This window comes from Neopelma chrysocephalum, unplaced genomic scaffold (genome assembly GCF_003984885.1).
Source record: "Neopelma chrysocephalum unplaced genomic scaffold, ASM398488v2 Primary Assembly neopelma1_283, whole genome shotgun sequence".
Taxonomy (NCBI): domain Eukaryota; kingdom Metazoa; phylum Chordata; class Aves; order Passeriformes; family Pipridae; genus Neopelma; species Neopelma chrysocephalum.
Genome location: NW_020897945.1, coordinates 486,232 through 504,576, shown reverse-complemented (window position 1 = coordinate 504,576; position 18,345 = coordinate 486,232). Strand labels below are relative to the sequence as shown.

At 64.1% G+C, this 18,345-nt stretch overlaps 1 protein-coding gene across 1 annotated transcript; it reads right to left on the bottom strand.

Annotated features, from left to right (window-relative positions):
- Window positions 1–490: 490 nt before the first annotated feature.
- Window positions 491–18,062, bottom strand: ARID3A (AT-rich interaction domain 3A). Its single transcript, XM_027704623.1, has 8 exons — window positions 17,571–18,062; window positions 16,644–16,956; window positions 5,429–5,501; window positions 4,258–4,441; window positions 3,683–3,930; window positions 3,060–3,356; window positions 2,895–2,981; window positions 491–2,739 (listed from the first exon to the last, which is right to left on the bottom strand). Exons 1-8 carry the CDS (start codon window positions 17,990–17,992, stop codon window positions 2,537–2,539), a joined length of 1,827 nt encoding a protein of 608 aa, XP_027560424.1. The 5' UTR covers window positions 17,993–18,062; the 3' UTR covers window positions 491–2,536.
- Between the last annotated feature and the right edge of the window lie 283 nt (window positions 18,063–18,345).

The following is an 18,345-nucleotide window of genomic DNA, read 5'->3' as shown; positions in this document are numbered from 1 at the left end:
AGCTGCGCACGCGGCAGGAAGCTCAGCAGGGTCCGCTCCGGCCGCCCCTGGATGGGTGACCAGGGGCACCGCGTGAGCACCCGCAGCCCCGTGGGGATCCCAAAGGGACGCCGTGGGCACTTCAAAACCCTGTAGGGACCCCAAGGGCACTTCATAACCCTATAGGGACCCCAAGGGCACCCCATAACCCTACAGAGATCCCATGGACACCTCACAGTCCTATGCGCACCCTGCGGACACCCCATGGTTCTATAGGGACCTCATGGACACCCCATAATCCTTTGGACACCCCACAGCCCTTTAAGAACCCCATGGACACCCCACAGTCCTATGGACCACCTGTTGGCACCCATAGCTTCGTGTGAACTCCATGAGCACCCCACAGCCCTGCAGACACACTATAGGCCCATGGACACCCCCCCATCCATAAGGACACCCTATAGACAGCCCACAGGTTCCCCCCAGGGCCAAAATCCCCAAACGACACAGCTTTTTTTTTTTTTTTTTTTTTAATATTTCTTCACTTTACAGGGTTACAATTGTCTTAAATATTCTGACGTTTAAATACAATCTGTATAATAATGTTATTATAAAATGTAAACTTTCAGTGTTTTTACTTTATTTTCTCTTTTTTTTTTAAAATTTTTTATTTTTTTTTTTTAATAATAATCAAAAAGTCTCAATACCTGAATGTTTTGCAAAACTGAAATCTTTCACCGGGGCCCGGGTGCGCCCGAGGCCGCCGCGCTCAGAGGTAGAATGTGGTTTATTTTTTTTATTCTTTTTTCTTTTTTTTTTGTCTTTTGTGGGTTTTTTTTCTTTTCTCATTTTCCTTTTTTACCTGAGTTAAGATACGCAATGCTGGGGGAGGGGGCGGCTGCAGCTGGGGCCGCTTCTTTAGTCTGATTTTCTTTCCAAACACCCCCCCTCCCCAAAGAAAACTGATTTAGGCTTTTTTTTTATTATTTTTAAATCGATATGCAAAAAGAAAAATAAAGTGGAAAGTCACCCGCTCTCAAAAACAAAAAAATAAAGGGGGGGGGAGGAAAAGGGGGAGAGGGAAAATAATTAAAAAAACCCCAAAACAACCCAAAATAGTGACTGTACAATGCAAAAAAATCACTAAGAAAATCTAAGCCCGCCCTGGGCATGAAAATTCCCCCTTGGAATTTCTCCTTGCGGGGAGCTGGGCTGGACCTCGACAGCAGCAGGAGCTGGACGGACCCCCCCAGACCTCCCTAAAGGGTCCATGGAGCCACCAAGACCCCCCACGGAGCCACCAAGGGGATTCCAGCACGGGAAAAAAAGGCTGAAAACAACAAAACCAGCTGGAAAAACCCCAAATCCCCTGAGATCGCCACTTCCCCGAGTGAAATTAAAAATAAAGCGGGGGGGGGGGGTCCCACCAGCCCGGACCCCCCCGGGCACCTGGGGAAGGGGGAAAACCCTGTGCTCCAGGTGGGAACCTGAGAATGGAGATACCGAGGGGGCCGGGGGGGTTTCGGTATCGGGTCGGATTGTGTCTCACGCAGATGTGGGTGAATTTTGGGGGGGGGGGGGACGGTAAAAAACGAGATTGTGAGGCTTAAAATAAATCCTTGGGTCCTTCGGGTCCTCCGTGACCTCCGGAGCGTCCCACAGCCCTGAGCATCCCATCCTCTGGATCCTGCTTATTTTTTGGAGGAAATAAGCCCAAAGTGGCTTTAAACAGTAGTTTTATGCGGGGGAAGGGAAAAAAAATGAGGATTTACCGGTGGGGGAAGGAGCAGAGCTGGACCCAACCACCGATAATGAGAGGAGAAAGGAGATTCCAATGTTTTTCCAAGCTCCCATTTTCCCTGATGAAGACTAATATATATCATTTGCATGTTAAAAGTTTGATTCTTTTCTTTGTTTAGAGAATAAAATAGAAGCTATTTACAACAAAACAATCAAAAACAACCTCTTAAAATCCTGCAGAGTGGAGTTCCCAAAATAAAGGAGGGAAAAGGATGGAAACGAATAAAATATCTCCCTATTTCCAATTTTTTTTAGGATTCTTGGGTTTTTATCCTTTAGAATTCCGGGGGGGTTTCGCTAGCGCTCGCGTCAGCAGGCGTCCGTGCGTCTGTCTGGAGGTAACACGAGTTAAAAAATAATAATAATTATAATAATAATAATAATAAATGTACAGTGCAAAGTGTGGTGTGAGTGAGGTAAACGGTCCCGGAGCGGCGCAGCCGGACAGCCGGCGGCTCCGGCAAAACCCCCCGGGCTAAAGCTTTTCTGCCTGGAAAAGGAAAATCCAACAACACGAGAACAAGGGCAGAGTCCAGTGAGACCCTGATGAGACCCCAGAGAAACCCTGGCAAGACCTCGGGTGAGACCCCAGTGAGACCCCGGTGAGGTCCCAGTGAAAACCTGGTGAGATCCCAGTGACAGCCCATTGAGACCCCGGCAGGACCTCGAGCGAGACCCTCCTGAGACCTGCTGGGACCCCGGTGAGCCCCCGTCCTCCTGCGGCCGCCGGGTCCAGGGCTCGGAGGGTCCGGGGGGGTTAAGGCGAAGCGCTGTTGGAGGTAGAGCTGGGGGGCACAGCCAGGCCGGCCGTGGTGGGGGGCACGTTCCCACCCCCGCTTCCCACCCCGCTGCCGCCGCTGCCGCTGCTCCGGCTGCCGCCGCTGTTGCCTTTGCTGTAGGCAGAGGAGGAGGAGGAGGAAGAGGAGGAGGAAGGGCCGGGCGTCTGGGCGAACAGCACACCTGGGGAGAGAGCGGGGTCTGAGCCGGGGGGTGCTGTGACTGCCGTGGAACGGGGTGAAGGGCAGTGGGAGTGGGTGTGGCCGTGGGGGCTGCCGGAGCCGGCGGTGGTGGAGCAGCCCCCGCCCAGGGCAGTGGGGTCTGGGGGAGCCCCTCACCCGTGTAGACAATCCCGTTGATCTCCACGGACATGCTGATGCTGTTGGTGCCGTTGCTGCTGCTGGTGGCGGCGTCCGGGCGGTTCTCTGCCGGGGAGAGCCGGGTTACGGAGCCCGCCAGGCCCGGGGGCTCGGCCGGGGCGGGGGGCCGGGGCCGGCACTGACCTGGCGAGCGCGTGCCCTGGCTGTTGATGCGGATGCTCATGGGCAGCTGGGCCGTCATGGCCAGGAGGTTCTGCTGCAGCGCCCGCTGCATCAGCCGCTGCTGCTCGTCCGTCACCAGCGCCAGCTTCTTCTCCGGGGGCTCTCCCGACTCCAGCTTCTCCCGCAGCTGCTCCAGCGCCGCCGCCTGAGCCGCCGCCGCCACCTGCACGGCCGCCGCCTGCGCGGCCACCACGGGGTGCCCGGCCAGGGACACCGGGAGCCGGCTGGGCATGGAGATGGGGATGGGGGAGTCCTCCTCTGCAGGGGGAGCGGGTGTCAGGCGTGGGGGCGCAGGGACAGGCAGGTGCCACCACCCCGGGGATGTCCCTGGCCCTGGCACAACGGTTTGGGGCCCCGCTGTGGCGGGGGCTGCCTGGCACCTCCAAAGGTCAGAGATAGGTCACTGGATCAGGGTCCCCGAGCTGAGGCCCTGGAGCCCAGGGAGGGGAGAGGAGCATCACTCCCCTGCCCACTGCACCCAGCTCTGCCCCTTATCCCCGGTGCCAGGAGGGGGCTCAGCCTGTGGCTGGAGCCCACGACAGCCGGACCCTGAGGCAGCCGGACTCTGCAGTGGCCATTATTACCTTTCTTGATCTTCTGCCCGGGCGCGATGGCCCCGCCGTTGGTGGCAGATGCCAGCCCCAGCGCTGGCACCGGCAGCTTGGGCGAGGAGAGGAGGCCGTGGGTACCGCTGGGCGAGTAGGCGAAGAGGGAGCCGCCGAAGCCCTGCCGCCGGCCCTCCCGCCGGTTGCTGTCGATGGCCGCCTGCAGCTCGTTGGGGTTGCTCAGCCCGCGCTTCTCACACTCGTAGGGGTACAGGTACTTCATGTACCTGCGGCCACACGGGACATGGGTGGGGTTGGTGGGGGTGATGCAGCGGCTGGACATCCCTTCCCGTGTGCTGCCCTCTCCCTCCCTCCCTCATCGCTCCCACATAGGGCAGAGGGACCCACTAAGGACTTGCCTCCTCCCCGCTGTCCCCAGCCCCAGTGTGGGGCACAGGGACCCCCAGAGTTTGCCCCCTGGCCCCAGTGCAGGGCAGAAAGAGCTCCTTGAGGGCTTGGTCCCCTCCCCATCAGGCTCAGCCCCTTTCTCCTGTGCAGGGCAGAGGGACCCCCAAGGGCTTGCCCCCCTCCCCTCCCGCCGAGCCCCCGCTCACTGGGTGCGCAGGGTGAAGGCCGCACTGGTGATGGAGGTGGGCAGGCTCAGCCCCTTGGTGATCTCCCGCCACAGCTTCTTGTTGATGACCTCCACCAGACCACCCTTCTCAGTCACCAGAGTGTACAGCATGTACAGGTCCAGCACCTGCTTGGCCATGATGGGGATCCGGTTCACGGGGGTCCCTGGGGAGCAGCGGGAGGAGAGAGCAGGTCTGGGGTGCTGCTTCGTCACCCGCAGCCACGGGGCAGCTGCTGAGACCCCTGCGGGGCAGCAGAGGGGGTGGGGGGGCTCCTGCTCCTCCCTCCCCTTCCACCATCCCCTTCCTCCCCCCCAGGCCCCCCCGCTGAGACCAACCACGAACAAAGGAAACAGAAACTTGCAGTTTCCAGCCACAGCCCTGTCGTGGCCGAGCCGGTTCCTCGGGCTGAGCCAGCACCCAGCAACGCGAGTTATTTATAATGGGGGGGGGCACGATCTTGCTATGAGGGTCCCACGAGCCAGGGAGGCTCGTCCCTCCAGCCACAGGGAGGGGGCTGGAAGCACCTGCTCCCACCTGGGGGTCCCTGCCCTCCCGGCCCCGCGGTGAGGGGGCCCTGGGGGACCCCAGGGGCGCAGCCAAGGGGACCCCGGAGGACACAGACAGGGGCCACGGGGACCCTGGGGGCCCCCCCGCAGCCCCCCCCGCGGGGGCACACGTGCTTCCCCAGCCCTGCCTGACAAAGGGCAGAGCCAGCCCTGCGTCAGCACTTCCAGCGCTGTTTTCCACGCAGGAACCAGACCCTCGACCAGGCGCACTCTTAGATTTCAGCCCTGCCCACCCCTGGCCCCTCCGGGCCCCTCCCAGACAGAGCGAGGTGGCAGTGAGGGGCTTTGCCCCCCGCAATAACCCAGGGAAGAGGCAAAAGAGGGGCACAGCCAGGGGAGTTGCAGGGGTGAGGGGACCCTGCGGGGAGGAGCCGCAGGTCTGGGTGCGGTGGGTGCAGGGAGAGGAGCGAGGGGGGGCCGCAGGCGCCAGATCCAGCCCAGCAGGTTTGACCCCGCTGTGCCGAGGGGTTAAAGATTAACCAGCAGCTCAGCCAGAGCTGTGACCCCAAGCAGTAACAAGGGGCAAGGAAATGAGCCCCGGGAGGGGCATCGGGGGTGGAGGGTGGGTGTGTGGAGGGGCTCACCTCGCTTCTGCATGAAGCTGAAGAGGTCATCCAGGAACTCCTTCCTCCTGGGGTCACCATCCAACTCGTACAGCTGTGCAGAGAGGAGAGAGATGCTCAGAAACCCCCTTAGCCCTTGTGTCCCCCTGTCCGGGACCCCTGGCTCCCACTGCAGCAGCCCTGTGGCTGCAGCCCTTCAGCTCTCAGGACACCAAATGGTCCCTGCACGGGGCCGTGGGGCCCCTGTGGTTCCTGGGGCTGGTGCTGACTTGTGCCCCTGCCCCGCTGCCACCACCCCCTGCCTGCCCGCTTGGAGCTGGGTCCCGGAGTGCCAGTGCTGAGACATCAGTGCTGCCAACGTCGGAGCAGTTCCCAGCCTGCCAACACCATGCTCGGCCCCAGCTCCTCCCAGGAACGCTGATCCCGATTATTTTTAGCATTCACTGCATGCTCAGCACAGCAATGCTTCAGCACAGTCCCTCCTCTGCACCCACAGCACCAGAGAGAGCCAGGGCTGGGAGACACTGCCTCGTGTGCCACGGTGTGAGCTCACGTCACGCTGGCACTGTGGGGACGTGTCCCGGGCCAGGGCAGGCAGAGCCGGGCCAGGGGCACCTTCGGCCAGGACCCCCACCCTGCGAGCCTGGCACATTCCTGCCTGATTTATGGCACAGGATCTGCCAGTTGGAGCGCCCGGCACACCGGAGGCACACCACACCACACCACACCACACCACACCACACCACACCACGCCACACCACACCACGCCACACCACACCACACCACACCGTGCCACACCAGGCCGTGTGGCCTCTCCTGAAGCCCAGCACGGTCTCTGCCCGGAGGCTGGTGGATAATCCCCCACCCCACCCCAGGAAGGGTGTCAGAGCAGGGGCTGGGAGGGCAGGCGCTGCCCAGACGCCGCAGCTCCTGCTTTTCTCAGTGACAACTCTGAACAACTGCCAGGGGGGCCGAGGGGTTGGGAGGGGGGCTATAAATACCCCCCTGCCCCTGTAACACACCAGACACACACCACAGGGCTGCTGCTGCCAGTCACCAGGTCACCGATGTCCCACTCCCTCCGTGGGCACACCCTGTGGCACCGGGACCTGCGGGCAGCTGGGTGGGTGGGTAGGGTGGGCAGGGTGGGCATCGTCCTGGCTGTAAGCGAGGGGTGCAAGGCCCCGCTCCCGCCATCCCCCAGGGAGGATCCGGATCCTGCAGGGTCGGACTCGCCCGCCGGCGCCGATCAAAGGGATCAGTGGGGCCGCGTGATAAGGGGGGCTGGGCGCCGCAGGGGGACCATAAACCCCCCCAGTTCCCCTGGGAACCTCGGCAGGCTTGGCTGGCCCCCAGCACACCCCCAGGGCAAGGGCGGGAGCCACCAGCACCATCTGCACCATCGGACAAGACCCTCAGAGCTCTTCTCCCACCCCAGCACTGCAGCAGGGGGTGCGGGGTGGGACCGTGGGGTGTGGGGAACGAGCCAGGGAGAAGCAGCATTGCTGTGGTTTTTCAGGCTGAGCTGCACCGGCTGCTCGTGCCGGCCGAGGGATGTTGGGCCAGGGCCAGTCCAGCCTCCCCCCTTTCCTAGAGCAGCTCCAAAAGCCGCGCACAGAGAAAGGGCTTCCCCGGCCCCCGATCCCACAGGGTGTGGAGCGTGGAGCCATCCTGGGGAAGGACTGAACGCGCCGGTTCATCCACTGCCATGACCCCCAGGGCTGTGAACCCCCCCGGGCTCAGTCCCGAGGGGAACGGACACGTTTAAGAGGATGAAAGAAAATTAACCGTCAGCTGAGGAAAGCGTGGCCGGCCGGGACGGGGGATTAGCGGCCGTGGCGGGCGCCTGCCTCGTGTGCCGTCCTTCTACACACACCCCGCCAACCCCGGTGGTCCCACACCGAGCTCCGCCCAACCAGGATGAAGCCACGGGGCTCCCCAGAGCCAGCGGGCAGAGGGATCCCTGTTCCTGCCCGGTGTCCTCGCGGCTCCGTCAGCACACCCGCCACGGCTGCTGGGCAAAGGACATTGCACAAGCTGCTGCTCACGGTTACTGGCGACTCTGACAACTCCTCTGTGCTCAGCAGCTGCTCCCCAGAACCCCCCAGACCTGGTTCAGCTCTGCCACTGCCAGCAGAACTGCCAGCGGTGGGAAGCTGCCCAGGGTGCTCAGCTGGCAGCACCACGGGGCGAGGACGTGCCCAGCCATGACTGGGACATGCTTGGTGTGCACCGCGGGGTGGGACGGAGCTGCCTTGTCCACCCTTATCCCTCCCATCCCCCCTTCATCACCCCTGCCCCCCCCTTGCCTCCAGGCACAGGCAAGGCAGGCAGGGAAGTGGAAGGGGACAGAGACAAGTGACTCTCAGCAGCCCCTCGCAGGATTTCCTTGCACTGACGCCACTCCAGCTCTGCCGGGATGTCACCGCTGGCACCTCCTGAACCCCAACGGCAGCGCAGGACAGCTGGCACAGCGGGGCTCAACATGCAAATCGGGGACCAGAAACATGTTCTCGTTTCAGCGAAACCCAGCGTGCAGCTGAGCTCGGCACAGACCGGCGGCTGCTGGCACCGCTGCACCGAAATCGGCAGGTGCTGAGTCTTGTCCCTGCCCAGTGCCCGTGGCCGTGCCCTGCCTGCCGTGCTCGAGCCCGGTTCCTGCCCGGCACGAGGCCGGTTCCTCGCGGGGACTCGCGGCGTCTCAGTGCTCGGTGCAAAGGTACCGGCGCGGGCGAGGCCGCCCCGCGCCGCTGAGTCAATAGATTTATGTTTCGTAATTAGGGAGGTGGAAACGACTTAATCCATAACGCAGCTGCCCCAGGAATATCCTCTTACCGCGGGGTCCCCGTGGCAGAGCACGGTGCCAGGGGATGCCGTGGCACAGCGACCCCCGCCCGGCCGGGGGGCAGGAGATGGCCCTCACCTCCCTGAGGGGGGCCAGGGGATCCAGCTCCACGCACCCAGTGCTCCCCCAGCCCGGGGCAAACACCCGGTGCCAGCGGCACGGCCGGCTCTGGTCACGGTGCCCGGCCCACCCGGCCGCGGCGCAGCCCCCTCGGCCGCAGCCCCCGGCCGGCTGAGGACACGGGGCCAGATGGCCGTTGCCAGCAGATCTATAATTAAGTGGAGGAGGAATTAGGCAGGCGGTGGGCGGGTGGCCCTGACCCCAGCCCAGCGCCCCGGCAGGATGCCGGCCCGGCGTTTGGTGTGTATGACCGGATTAATGTTTCAAACCAGATTACAGGAAAATCCCAACCCCGTTGGCTTTCAAAGGGCAGGCGGGAGGGCGGCCCCTCGGCAATGCCAGGAATGCGGGAGAGCCCTCGGCACGGGCGTGGTGCGTGCAGGGGCTCTGACCCCCCGCAGCCCCCTCCCGAGCTGGGGCAAAGGGGGCAATCACAGGCGGGAGGGGAAGTGCCATTTCGAAAGGCTCCGGGGATGCTGGGGGTCCTGCTGGAGCCAGGCTCCCCATCGGCAGGAGTCCCTTGTCTGCCCCACGAGGCGTCACGGAGGAGCCCGTGTCCGAGTTAAAAACACTTCCCCCTTCCCCCACTCGGTTCCGGGTTTTCAGGCCCCGGGGATTAATTTTCAAGTTTCTTTTCCATCATCAGGAAGTGGCGACACTCTCGGTTTTCCTCCTTCTCTCCGAAACCAGTTTGGGACGTGCACGCCGTGAGCCAGGACCGGGCACAGACCCCCCCAAAGGCCACTGCAGCAGGGATGGGGGCTGGTGGCAGCCTCCCCCTTCCAGAGGCTGAAAAAACCCTAATTCCTGCATTTAGGGAAAAAACACAAAGCGAGCAGTGGCAGGGAGAGCCCACCCTGTTGCGACAGGTAGCAGGGCCAGGGCTGACAGGCCAGGGTGCTCCTTCTCTCCTTTTCTTCCTTCCTTCCTTCAGCAGCCCCCAGGGACGCGTCCCTTTGTCCCGCGGACGGGGCCATGCGGGGCTGGGGAAGAGCCCGCGCGCTCTAACGAGTTCCTTAACGAAGAATAAACACGCTCACGGTGTGTTTCCCATCCTGTTCCCAGCCTGCACGCAGCCCCCGGCCTCCAGCACGCCAGGACCCGCAGCGGGGTCGGGGAGGGCACTTATTCAGAAAAAGAAAGTAATTTGTAAAAACCAGAGCAAAGGGCTAACGAGGGCCCCAGGCCGCGGCGTTTCGGTGGCGCTTGGGATGTGGTTTCCCGTAAAGCGGTGGCTGAGTCAGGGCTGGGGGTGCCCGAGGCTGCAGCCCCTCTCTGGGCATGGCCTCCCACCCCAGCACGGGGTGCTGGGTTTGCTGGGGCCGATCCCTCAACAAGGGCAAAGGGAGTGTCCACCCCAGCGCAGATCCCTCTTCAGATAAAGCGCCTGGCTTAGGGACAGGTCACCTCTGGCTGTCCCCATCCCTAATCCTCTGCGAGCCCCCCAGGGAACAGCCCACCTCGGGAAGGGGCTGCTGGGGGCAGGAACGTGTGCCCCCTCCCCAAAAGCCCCCAACACCTTGCTCGTGGGGGACGGTGTTCGCGGGAGCCTCGCCCACACGGTCGGGCCGGCGGTGACTCCACTGACCGGCCCGGCGGGATTCCTGCCAGGCTGGGGGGCCGCTTCCGTGGGGGCAGCTGGAGGGGGGGCCCAAGAGCTTCCCGTCGGCACCATTGTTCCTGCAGGTTCCCAGCATTGTCCCCTCTATGGGGGACACGGCCCGGTCACAGGTGACTGTCCCCACTGGTGGCCCCTCCTCGGGCTGTGGGACCTGGAGGGCGGCAGATCCATTGGTGCTCCCGTGGCTCAGTGACAAACCCGACCCCTCACCATCGGCCCAGAAGTCCGGGAGACCTGAGACCCCCGGGTGTGCCCAGGCCAGGCTGGGGGCATCTGTCATGTGGGTGACCCCGGGGGTACACGGGCGGTGTCCCGGCACTGCGGGTGTCACGGCAGGGCAGAGGGGACGCTGAATGGACGAATTAGTCACCATTTAACCTCCCTGACCCCCCATTGTCCCTGTGCCGCCAGCCGCCCTCCCCACTGCGGCACAGGCACCGTGCCCGGCCAGGGCAGCTCCCGGGATCTGTGTCCCTGCTCTGGAGCCACCCTGGAGCCGTGAGCTGCGGGCCAGACCCACACCAGCTCCCGGGATCTGTGTCCCTGCTCTGGAGCCGCCCTGGAGCCACGTGCTGCGGGTCAGACCCACACCAGCTCCCGGGATCCATGTCCCTGCTCTGGAGCCACCCTGGAGCCGCGAGCCGCGGGCCAGACCCACACCAGCTCCCGGGATGGCTGTGCCGCTGCCGTTTGTTCCCCTCCTGCGGAGGAGGAAGCAATTCCTGCTGCCCTGGCGTTTCCCATGGCAGTTTGCTGCCGGGCTCCGGCTGGAATCAAAACTGGTTCTGTGTCTGAACACCGACGCGTGGCACAGGCTGCCGAGGGGTCACGGGAGGGGGGAGCTGGGTCCTGGGGCTGCTCTCCCTGCTGTGAGCTGGGAGCCAGCCCGAGTGGGAGCAGCCCAGCAGCGGCGGCTCTCCCGGCCCTCCCCGCGTGCGTGCCGGTGCATGCCCTTGACACATGCTCGCTATCACACTGGACCTTGTGCAAATATTAATCCAGCGGAGTCAGGCGGTGTTGGGAAAGCTCGTCTGAGGAGAGACACCCGGCCAGCACAGCTCCCAGCGCTGGGCAGACCCGGGGGGGAGCGGCTGAGCCAGAGCAGCCAAGCTCAAACCCTTGGGGCACCTGCCTGGGCTGTCCCTCCTGTGTGTACCCTGAGCCCCCCAAGGTGAAGCCCCCCAGGGCTGGAGGGCCAAGACCCCCATTCAGGACCTGACCTGGGGGCAGCAGCAGCGGGAAGCAGTGGCACCCAGGCCTCGAAGCCAAGACAAGACAAGGGGTTTAAATTCCACCATATGTAAATGATCGTCTTAGAAGGGGATCGCAGTAAGCCCTGGCAGATGAGTCACCGGGGCTTCCACCGCCCGCTGGGATTTGGCTAATTGCAAATCTGTTCCTGAAATGCAAGGTCCCACACCTCTGCCCTCTGTCCGCACCCTGCTGAGCTCCTGGGTGTCCCATGGGAAGGGCCAGGGCACACGGAACCCCTGGGAACCCCACCACGGAGCTGCTGGAGGAGCTGGAAGGGGTCCAGCAGCCACAGATGGGGTTGACAGGAGCCAGCTGTGGGCTGTCAGCCCCAGGAGCCATCACTGCCGAGCTGCTCCGGCACCATCAAAATCTCGTGGCTTCCTAGTGCCGAGGGGAGGGGGTGATGGGCAGCACCAACACAGCACCAGAGCAGCACCAACCCCATCCCACTGCGGCACCAGAGCACGTGGCAGCATGGGACAGCATATCCCAGGTGCTGGAATCTCCAAAATCAGGCACCGGTGCCCAAGCTGGAGGCTCCAAAGTGGCCTGTGGGCAGGTGGGGAAACCGAGGCAGGAGGTGAAGCCCTTTGCTGAAGGGGCTCCCCCTGCCACCTGTACCAAGGTGAGACCCCAAGGCAGCTGCTGTGGGGAGACAGGGAAGCTCTTTCCCAAAGGGCTGTTGCCACCACACTGATAGGGCCACCTTGGGACACATGGGGAGCCCTCCCCAGGGGTGAGCTCTGGCCTCCAGCAGCCCCAGCACAGGGTGGATTATCCCGAGCTCTGGACGGAGCGGGGACCCAGGCACGGGCAGATTAAGTGACCGATGGGAAGGGTCAGGGAGCAGGTCAGGACCTGAGCCAGGAGCTGTGTCCTAAGCCCCCAATCTAGCTGCCCCAGGACTGAGCCCAGAGGAGAACAGGGGGTTCCCCCGTCCCCAAACCGCCCCTCCTCCTGGCCCCCGATTGCGGCACGTCCGGCCGGGCCCTGGGACCAGCTGCCATTTCTCCTGTGGTTTGGGCCAGAAATAGGGCGATGGAGCAACGCTGCCCTTGCCCAACCCTGCGGTGGGGGCTGGGGGCTCTGCTGACAAAGGCCCCACTCCCTGTGCCACTCTTTTCTTTTTTTTTTTCTTCCTTTTAAATAAACCCTCATCCCTGTTAGTTCAGCTGTGCCGAGCGGGGGGGCGGCCGCCGCCTCCGCAGCCCTTGAGTCAGCCCGGGGGGCCGGGGCGTGGGGGGAACACAGCTCTGGGAACTGGGGGCACAGGGGAAAGGGGGCTCTGGGGGAACACGAGCAGGCGATGCCTGGGCTGGGGGGAGCCAGCCCAGCTCCCAAGACAAGAGGTGTCGGGGGCACAGTCCAGCTGGGTGAAGGTGCTGGCTGGGTACCAGGGGCAGGAAGCTCGTGTCCCCCGTCCCCTACATCGTTAATTATCCAGGGTCTTGTTGTGAGAAACAGTTTCACGGGTTGCCTTGAACGCTGGGAGCGGCACCTGCGAGCACCCGGGCGTCTGGCTGGGGGAGGCACTCGGCGGCTAAGCCGCTCTCGCCGAGAAGTCCCTGACCTCCGGCCAGGGATCTGGTGGGATTACAGCTCCGGGAATGCTCCCTGAGCACTATGAGCCAATTACCGGGCTGGATCCCCGGCTGGGAGCACCCTTTGGCAGGCTGGGCCGTGGTGCAGAGCGAGAGGGGCAACGGCTGTGACAGGGGGGGACACACACACACAGCTCTTTTCCTGGGGGAGGTCCACCAGCAACACCCTCACTGCCCCCAGAGCCCTGTCCTGCTTGGGTCCCCTCCTCACCCCCGTTATCTGCCACTGGCCTGGCCAGGCACTGCAATCACCTCCCCAGCACAGCAGTGCCCGGCCGGGGGCCCCAGGGCGCTCCCCGTTATCTGTGAGCCAACCCCCTCCGGGGTGGGGGACAGTGGCCCCCGGCTGTGTGACAACAGTCAGGTCCCCCTTCCCTGCACAGGGGCCCCCTCACCCTCCCTGGGGGAGGCTCATCCGCTCGGCTGGCTAATGCAATAAAGCTCTAATCAATATTTTAAAGAAAGTAAATGGACCCTCCCACCCTTGTTAAGAGGCCATGGGGCCCCTGCTCCGGCTGCACACCCCTGGTTGGCTTTGGGTTTTGGAAAGGAAAACAATCCATGGGAGAAAGGGGTTCAGAGGGGATCCCCACGCCTTAGCCAGCACCTGGGGCTCCAGAGGAGAGATGGGCTCTCCACCTTTCCAGACCCTCCTGGAAAATCCCAGCTCCATCAGCCACATGCACGGGCTGGTCGGGGTGTGTGGGGTCCGGTGAGATCACCGAGCTGCCTTCGGTTTATTTTTCCCCCAACTGCTCAACTGCTGCCCTTTGAAACGCCATATCTGGGGTGCTGTGTGAGATAAGGGCTGAGGTTTTCGCCCCCATGTGCCACCGACGCTGCTCAGACGCCCTGGTTGGGACAGCGTAAGAAACCTCCCACCTCCCCAAAGCACTGGCACCCCCCCGGCACCCCCTGGCCAGCACAGCCTCCCCCCGGCACCGCTGCAGCTTCTGAAAGCCTTCCTGAGGCAGGAACGTGGGGTTAAACATCAGCCTGAGGCCCCACAACAGTGCACCCCAAAGGGAGCCCCCAAAATGGAGAAGCCAAAGGGTGTCCAGTGGCTGCTGCAGCCGGGGCAGCACCGGGAGATGGACCCACCCAGCTGCCCCGATGAGGGATGGGGTACCGGGGTGCCCCTGCCTGAGGAGCACTGGCAGCACAGGAAACTCCAAAAGGGGTAGAGGCTGGGAATTCCAGCTCCAGGCACTGCCACTGTGCCAGGGTCTCCCACTATTTCTATAAGTGGAGTGCAGGAGTAGCAGTAATGAAACAGAAAGGTTGTTCTCGGGGGGCAGCAGCAGAGACCCCCCCAGCACCAGGGTGCAGAACCCAGAGCAGTTTTGTCTCCAGCAGCTCCTTGCCAATGGCAGGAACTCGCTGGATTTTTAGCCATTTCACCGGGGGAGCCTCCTCCCACCCCAAAAACACTCCTTTTCCCCCCAGAGAAGCCCTGGTGCCCTCGGCAGCCGCTGCCCCCGAGCCCCGCACTGTGCTGGGGGCTCCTTTGTTCTGCTGCCCGCGCCGGCAGCGCCCGGGTCAGGCCGAGCTGACCTCTGCCTGCAGCTCTGCCTGCGCGGTAGCCGTCCCCGGGGACGGGGAGGTGCCACGCGCCGGCTCCCTAACCTCCCTCACCTCCATAACTCTTCCTCACGCCCTCCCCTTCCTCCTCCCTTGAACTGGGCCCCCCTCCTCCCTCCGGTCCCCCACGGCTCAGCCGTTCACAGGAATCTGTCCCAGATGGGTCAATAAACCCTGGTGTGGCGTCGGACTTGGGCAGCCCCTGGCAGGCACGGGGCACCCGGGGTTTGGGCGTGGAGATGGGCATGGGGGCTCAGACTGCCTGGTGAGGAGGGTGTCCTCGAGCACAGAGACCCACAGGCCAAGGATGCCCGGGGACCCGATGCCAGCACAACCCGAGCTGAACCTGAACGGCAGCTGCGGGGAGAGCTGGAGAGCCGCAAAGGCATCGGGGCTGGTGGCAGAGCAGGGGTGCTGCCAGTGCTGTGCAGCTCTTTGACAAAAAGAAAGAGGAACCCCAAAGCGACCCGTTCCTCACGCAGCAGGCAGGCACGGCACCGGCACGGCCACACGCAGCACCACATCCAGACCGGCTCACCCCTGCAGGGACACAGCCGTGCTCCAGCACCCCCGGGGCTGCCCGGGTTCCCCCCTAAGGTGCCTCCGTCCTGGCGAGGGGCAGGGACCGGGGTACGGCATCCCCTGCCCCGCGCCGCCCTCGCTGTTTACATTCCTGCTGCTCCTTCCCAGGCCGCGCCAGCTGGGCTGGGATGGAGCCCAGCAGCACGCGCTGGAGGGCGGCCAGGAGGAGCTCCCGGCCAGCAACCCCCTGGCCCGGGGCCAGCGGCCGCGATCCAAGCGCCGAGCGCGGGCTGACGTGCCGGGGAAGCCTCTCCGGGCCCCGCGTCGCCTCTGCTCCTCCGCCCACGGTCGCTTTCCAACCCCCTCCAGCTGCTTCCACGATTAACCCACGTGGGGGGCTCTTCCCGCTGACCCCGGGAAGTGAAATGGAGGCACAGGGGGTGCTCAGCCCCTCTTGCCGGCACAGTCTGGGCTGTGGGGGATGCGCTGGGACGCGGGCTGGTGTCCCCACGTGCTGTGGCTGCGGTGGGGGCTATGGCCTGGTCCGCAGCACCAACATGCTGACAAACAGGAAGATCACAGCTGCGGCATCAAAAACCCCTTTCACAGCTACGAGCTCGCGGTCCCGGCCCCTCAGTCCCCGGCAGCAGGAAGCACAAGAGAGAGAAACCACAAGAGGAGGAGGCGACGCGGGTGCAGCGGCACAAGGGACACGTGGGGCAGGAGCATCCCTCCTTCCCATAGTTGGGCAGGACAGACACACACTCTGTGCCTGATGGTACTGCCCCCATCAACCCTGTTCTGAGCCTGCCCGCATCCAGATGTGCCAGCAAATCCTGGCAGTCCCTCCCCCCATGTTGGGAGGGATGTGACAGCCCCCCAAAGGGGAAGGGGCAGGGGCAGTCGCATCCCTCCCGAAAGGCCACCGTGCCCTGGTCGCTCCATCTGGGTCCCATCTGCTGCTGCTGGTCCCGCCCCTTCCCCCAGCCCCAAACTGCGATGTATTTAAACACACATCAAAGGTGCCGGGCGGCCCCTGGGGAGCCCTGGCTCCAGCACATTTCCTTCTATTAGCGAGTGCAGAACGCAGCCAGCTCCAGGGCCGGGAGAGCAGGAGCGTGCCGGCCTCCTGCCAGCCCGGGGAAGGACACGGCGGAGGCAGCCGGGTGCTTTCTCCCCAGTTTCACTCTTTAGCAGCATTTTGGCAGCAGCAGGGGAGCAGCTCTGCCCCCCATGGAGGATCTGGGGGGACCAGAGTTGTTCTGCTGGACATCACCTCTGCGGTGATGGGAGATGGCCAGGTCCCCACAGAAAATGGCTTGGAGGGGACAAGAGGAAAACCATGAGCCCCATGAGATTTGGAATTCTGGGGTGATTTTTTGGTAATTTTCAGCAATAATCCTCCCAGGTCCCTGCAGCAAACCCCACCTGTGCCAGGATCACCGGGACACAGGATCCACTCAGAGCCACCTGATGAGGGAAGGGGGACTGAGGCTGAACCCAGCCGTAAAACCCCAGAGAAATCCCGCACTTTCCTAGTGACAACAGCAGCTGGATCCACAGAGAACGTCACCACAGACGGCACCGCCAGAGGTGCCCCCCCACGCTCCCGAGGACGCACGGACACGCAGGAGCAGGACAGAGGGACAGGGGCGGCACGGGGGGGACACGCACGTCTCCGCGGGCACCCACCTGCTTGAACTGCTCCTCGTAGGTCCAGTCGCCGTGGTCGGGTGCCGGTGGCGGGGGCTGCGTGTGGCCCAGGCCGGGGGGCAGCCGGTCCTGCCCCCCCGGGAGCCGCGGGGGCTCCCCCCGGTAGTGCTGGGGCGCCGGGGGCTTGCGGAGCAGCAGGGACCCCGCGCCTGCCCGCACCGCCCCTGCTGAGCCGAGCCCTTCCTCTCCCATGTCTTCATCCTCCTCGTAGTCTTCCTCTTCCTCCTCCTCTTCTTCCTCTTCCTCCTCAACCAGGTCCTCTTCAAAGTCATCCTCGTCCCACTTGCCCTTCCTGGTGCCGGGGAGAAAGGAGAGGCTTGGTCCCACACCGGTTCCGAAAGTCCACACCTCTCTCCTGCCTGCCCCACGGGCACTGCCCAGCCACGGGGCTGGGACCACCCACCCAGCACGCAGCCGAGCCCTGGTGCGGTGTCAGCAGGGGCAGCTCCGTGGGGCACAGCTGACCCCTGGCAGCCCCGGAGCAGCTCCGTCACGGAGCAGGGCTCTGCCAGATGGCTCCTGGCCCAGCAGTGCCCCGGGAGGACGTGGGCTGGAGGCAGCCAAGGGTCCTGCATAATTTAACACCAGCTTGGGTCCTCTGTCATGGCCCCACGTGGCTGTCGGGCAGAGATGAGATGTCGCCCCACGCCAGCCCAGCACAAGGAATCACGGCTGCAGAGCTGAGCCGCTGCTCTCAGCAGCTCCTGCTCCAGAATATCCTGACAGCTCTAATCCACAACTGGCCCCAAGCCACAGGATCCCTGCAAGCACCCCTACAGCCTCTCCTGCCACTCCCCAGCCCCAAAGGTGGCCAGTGTCCCCAGCCAGCCGTGCCCAAGCCCACCGGCGCCGTGCCACGTCCCTGCCCCTTCCCCAAATCCACGAGAACCGCCCAAGTACACTCACAGGTCTTCCTCCTCCTCAGAGCCCATCTCCTGCTGATACCCGCCATCCTCCTCGTCCTCTCCGCGCTCCTCCTCTTCCTCCTCCTCCTCCTCAGAGGGCTGGCTCTCCTCCGAGAGCCCCGGGCTGGGCGAGTGGCTGAGGCCGGCGGCGGCTGCGCGCATGGCGGCCAGGGCTGCCATCTGTGCCCGCTGGATGTGCGCGCTCTCGGGCTCCGCTCCCTCCTCCGAGGGCACCGGGGCCGGGTCCTGCCCGCGGCCCCGGGCTGCGGTGCCGGCCGGGGGCTGCCCGGGGGGCTGCGCCGGGGGAGACGAGGAGCGCGGCTGCTGCTGCTGCTGCTGCTCCTGCTGCCGCGCCTCCAGCGCCTGCTGCAGCCGCGCGCGCTGCTGCCGCTGCAGGTTCTCCATCACCGCCTGCAGCTTCATGGCTCTGCCGGCGGGCGGGGGGTCCCCGGGGGGGCGGGGGGCGACGCACCCGGGGGGCAGCGCCCGGGGGGCAGCGCCCGGCAGGCTGCCGCGCTCCAGCGGGGCTGGGGGCCAAGGCTGGGCAGCGCTGGGAGAGGCAGCCCTGGGGGGGGCTGCCGGGGGGTCGAGAGCGGCGTTGTCGGGGTGTCAGGGCAGGAATCAACGCCGGGTCAGGACGGGAGGACGTGGCCCTTGACCCCTCCCGGCCTTTGCTCAATGTCTCCTCCGCTCAAGGGCTCCAGAGGGAGTCGAAGGCTGGGGGCTGCTTGTCGGGATTGGGGTGCTGCCGAAACTCCTCCTCGGGCTCAGCAAGC

Excerpts from the sequence above, each read along its gene's own strand:
- ARID3A (XM_027704623.1), bottom strand. The coding sequence starts at position 17,992 with ATGAAGCTGCAGGCGGTGATGGAGAACCTGCAGCGGCAGCAGCGCGCG. Across the intron at positions 4,442-5,428 it reads CAGCTTCATGCAGAAGCGAG|GGACCCCCGTGAACCGGATC; the intron begins GTGAGCCCCTCC and ends GCTGCTCCCCAG. Across the intron at positions 2,982-3,059 it reads CCAGGGCACGCGCTCGCCAG|AGAACCGCCCGGACGCCGCC; the intron begins GTCAGTGCCGGC and ends TCTCCCCGGCAG.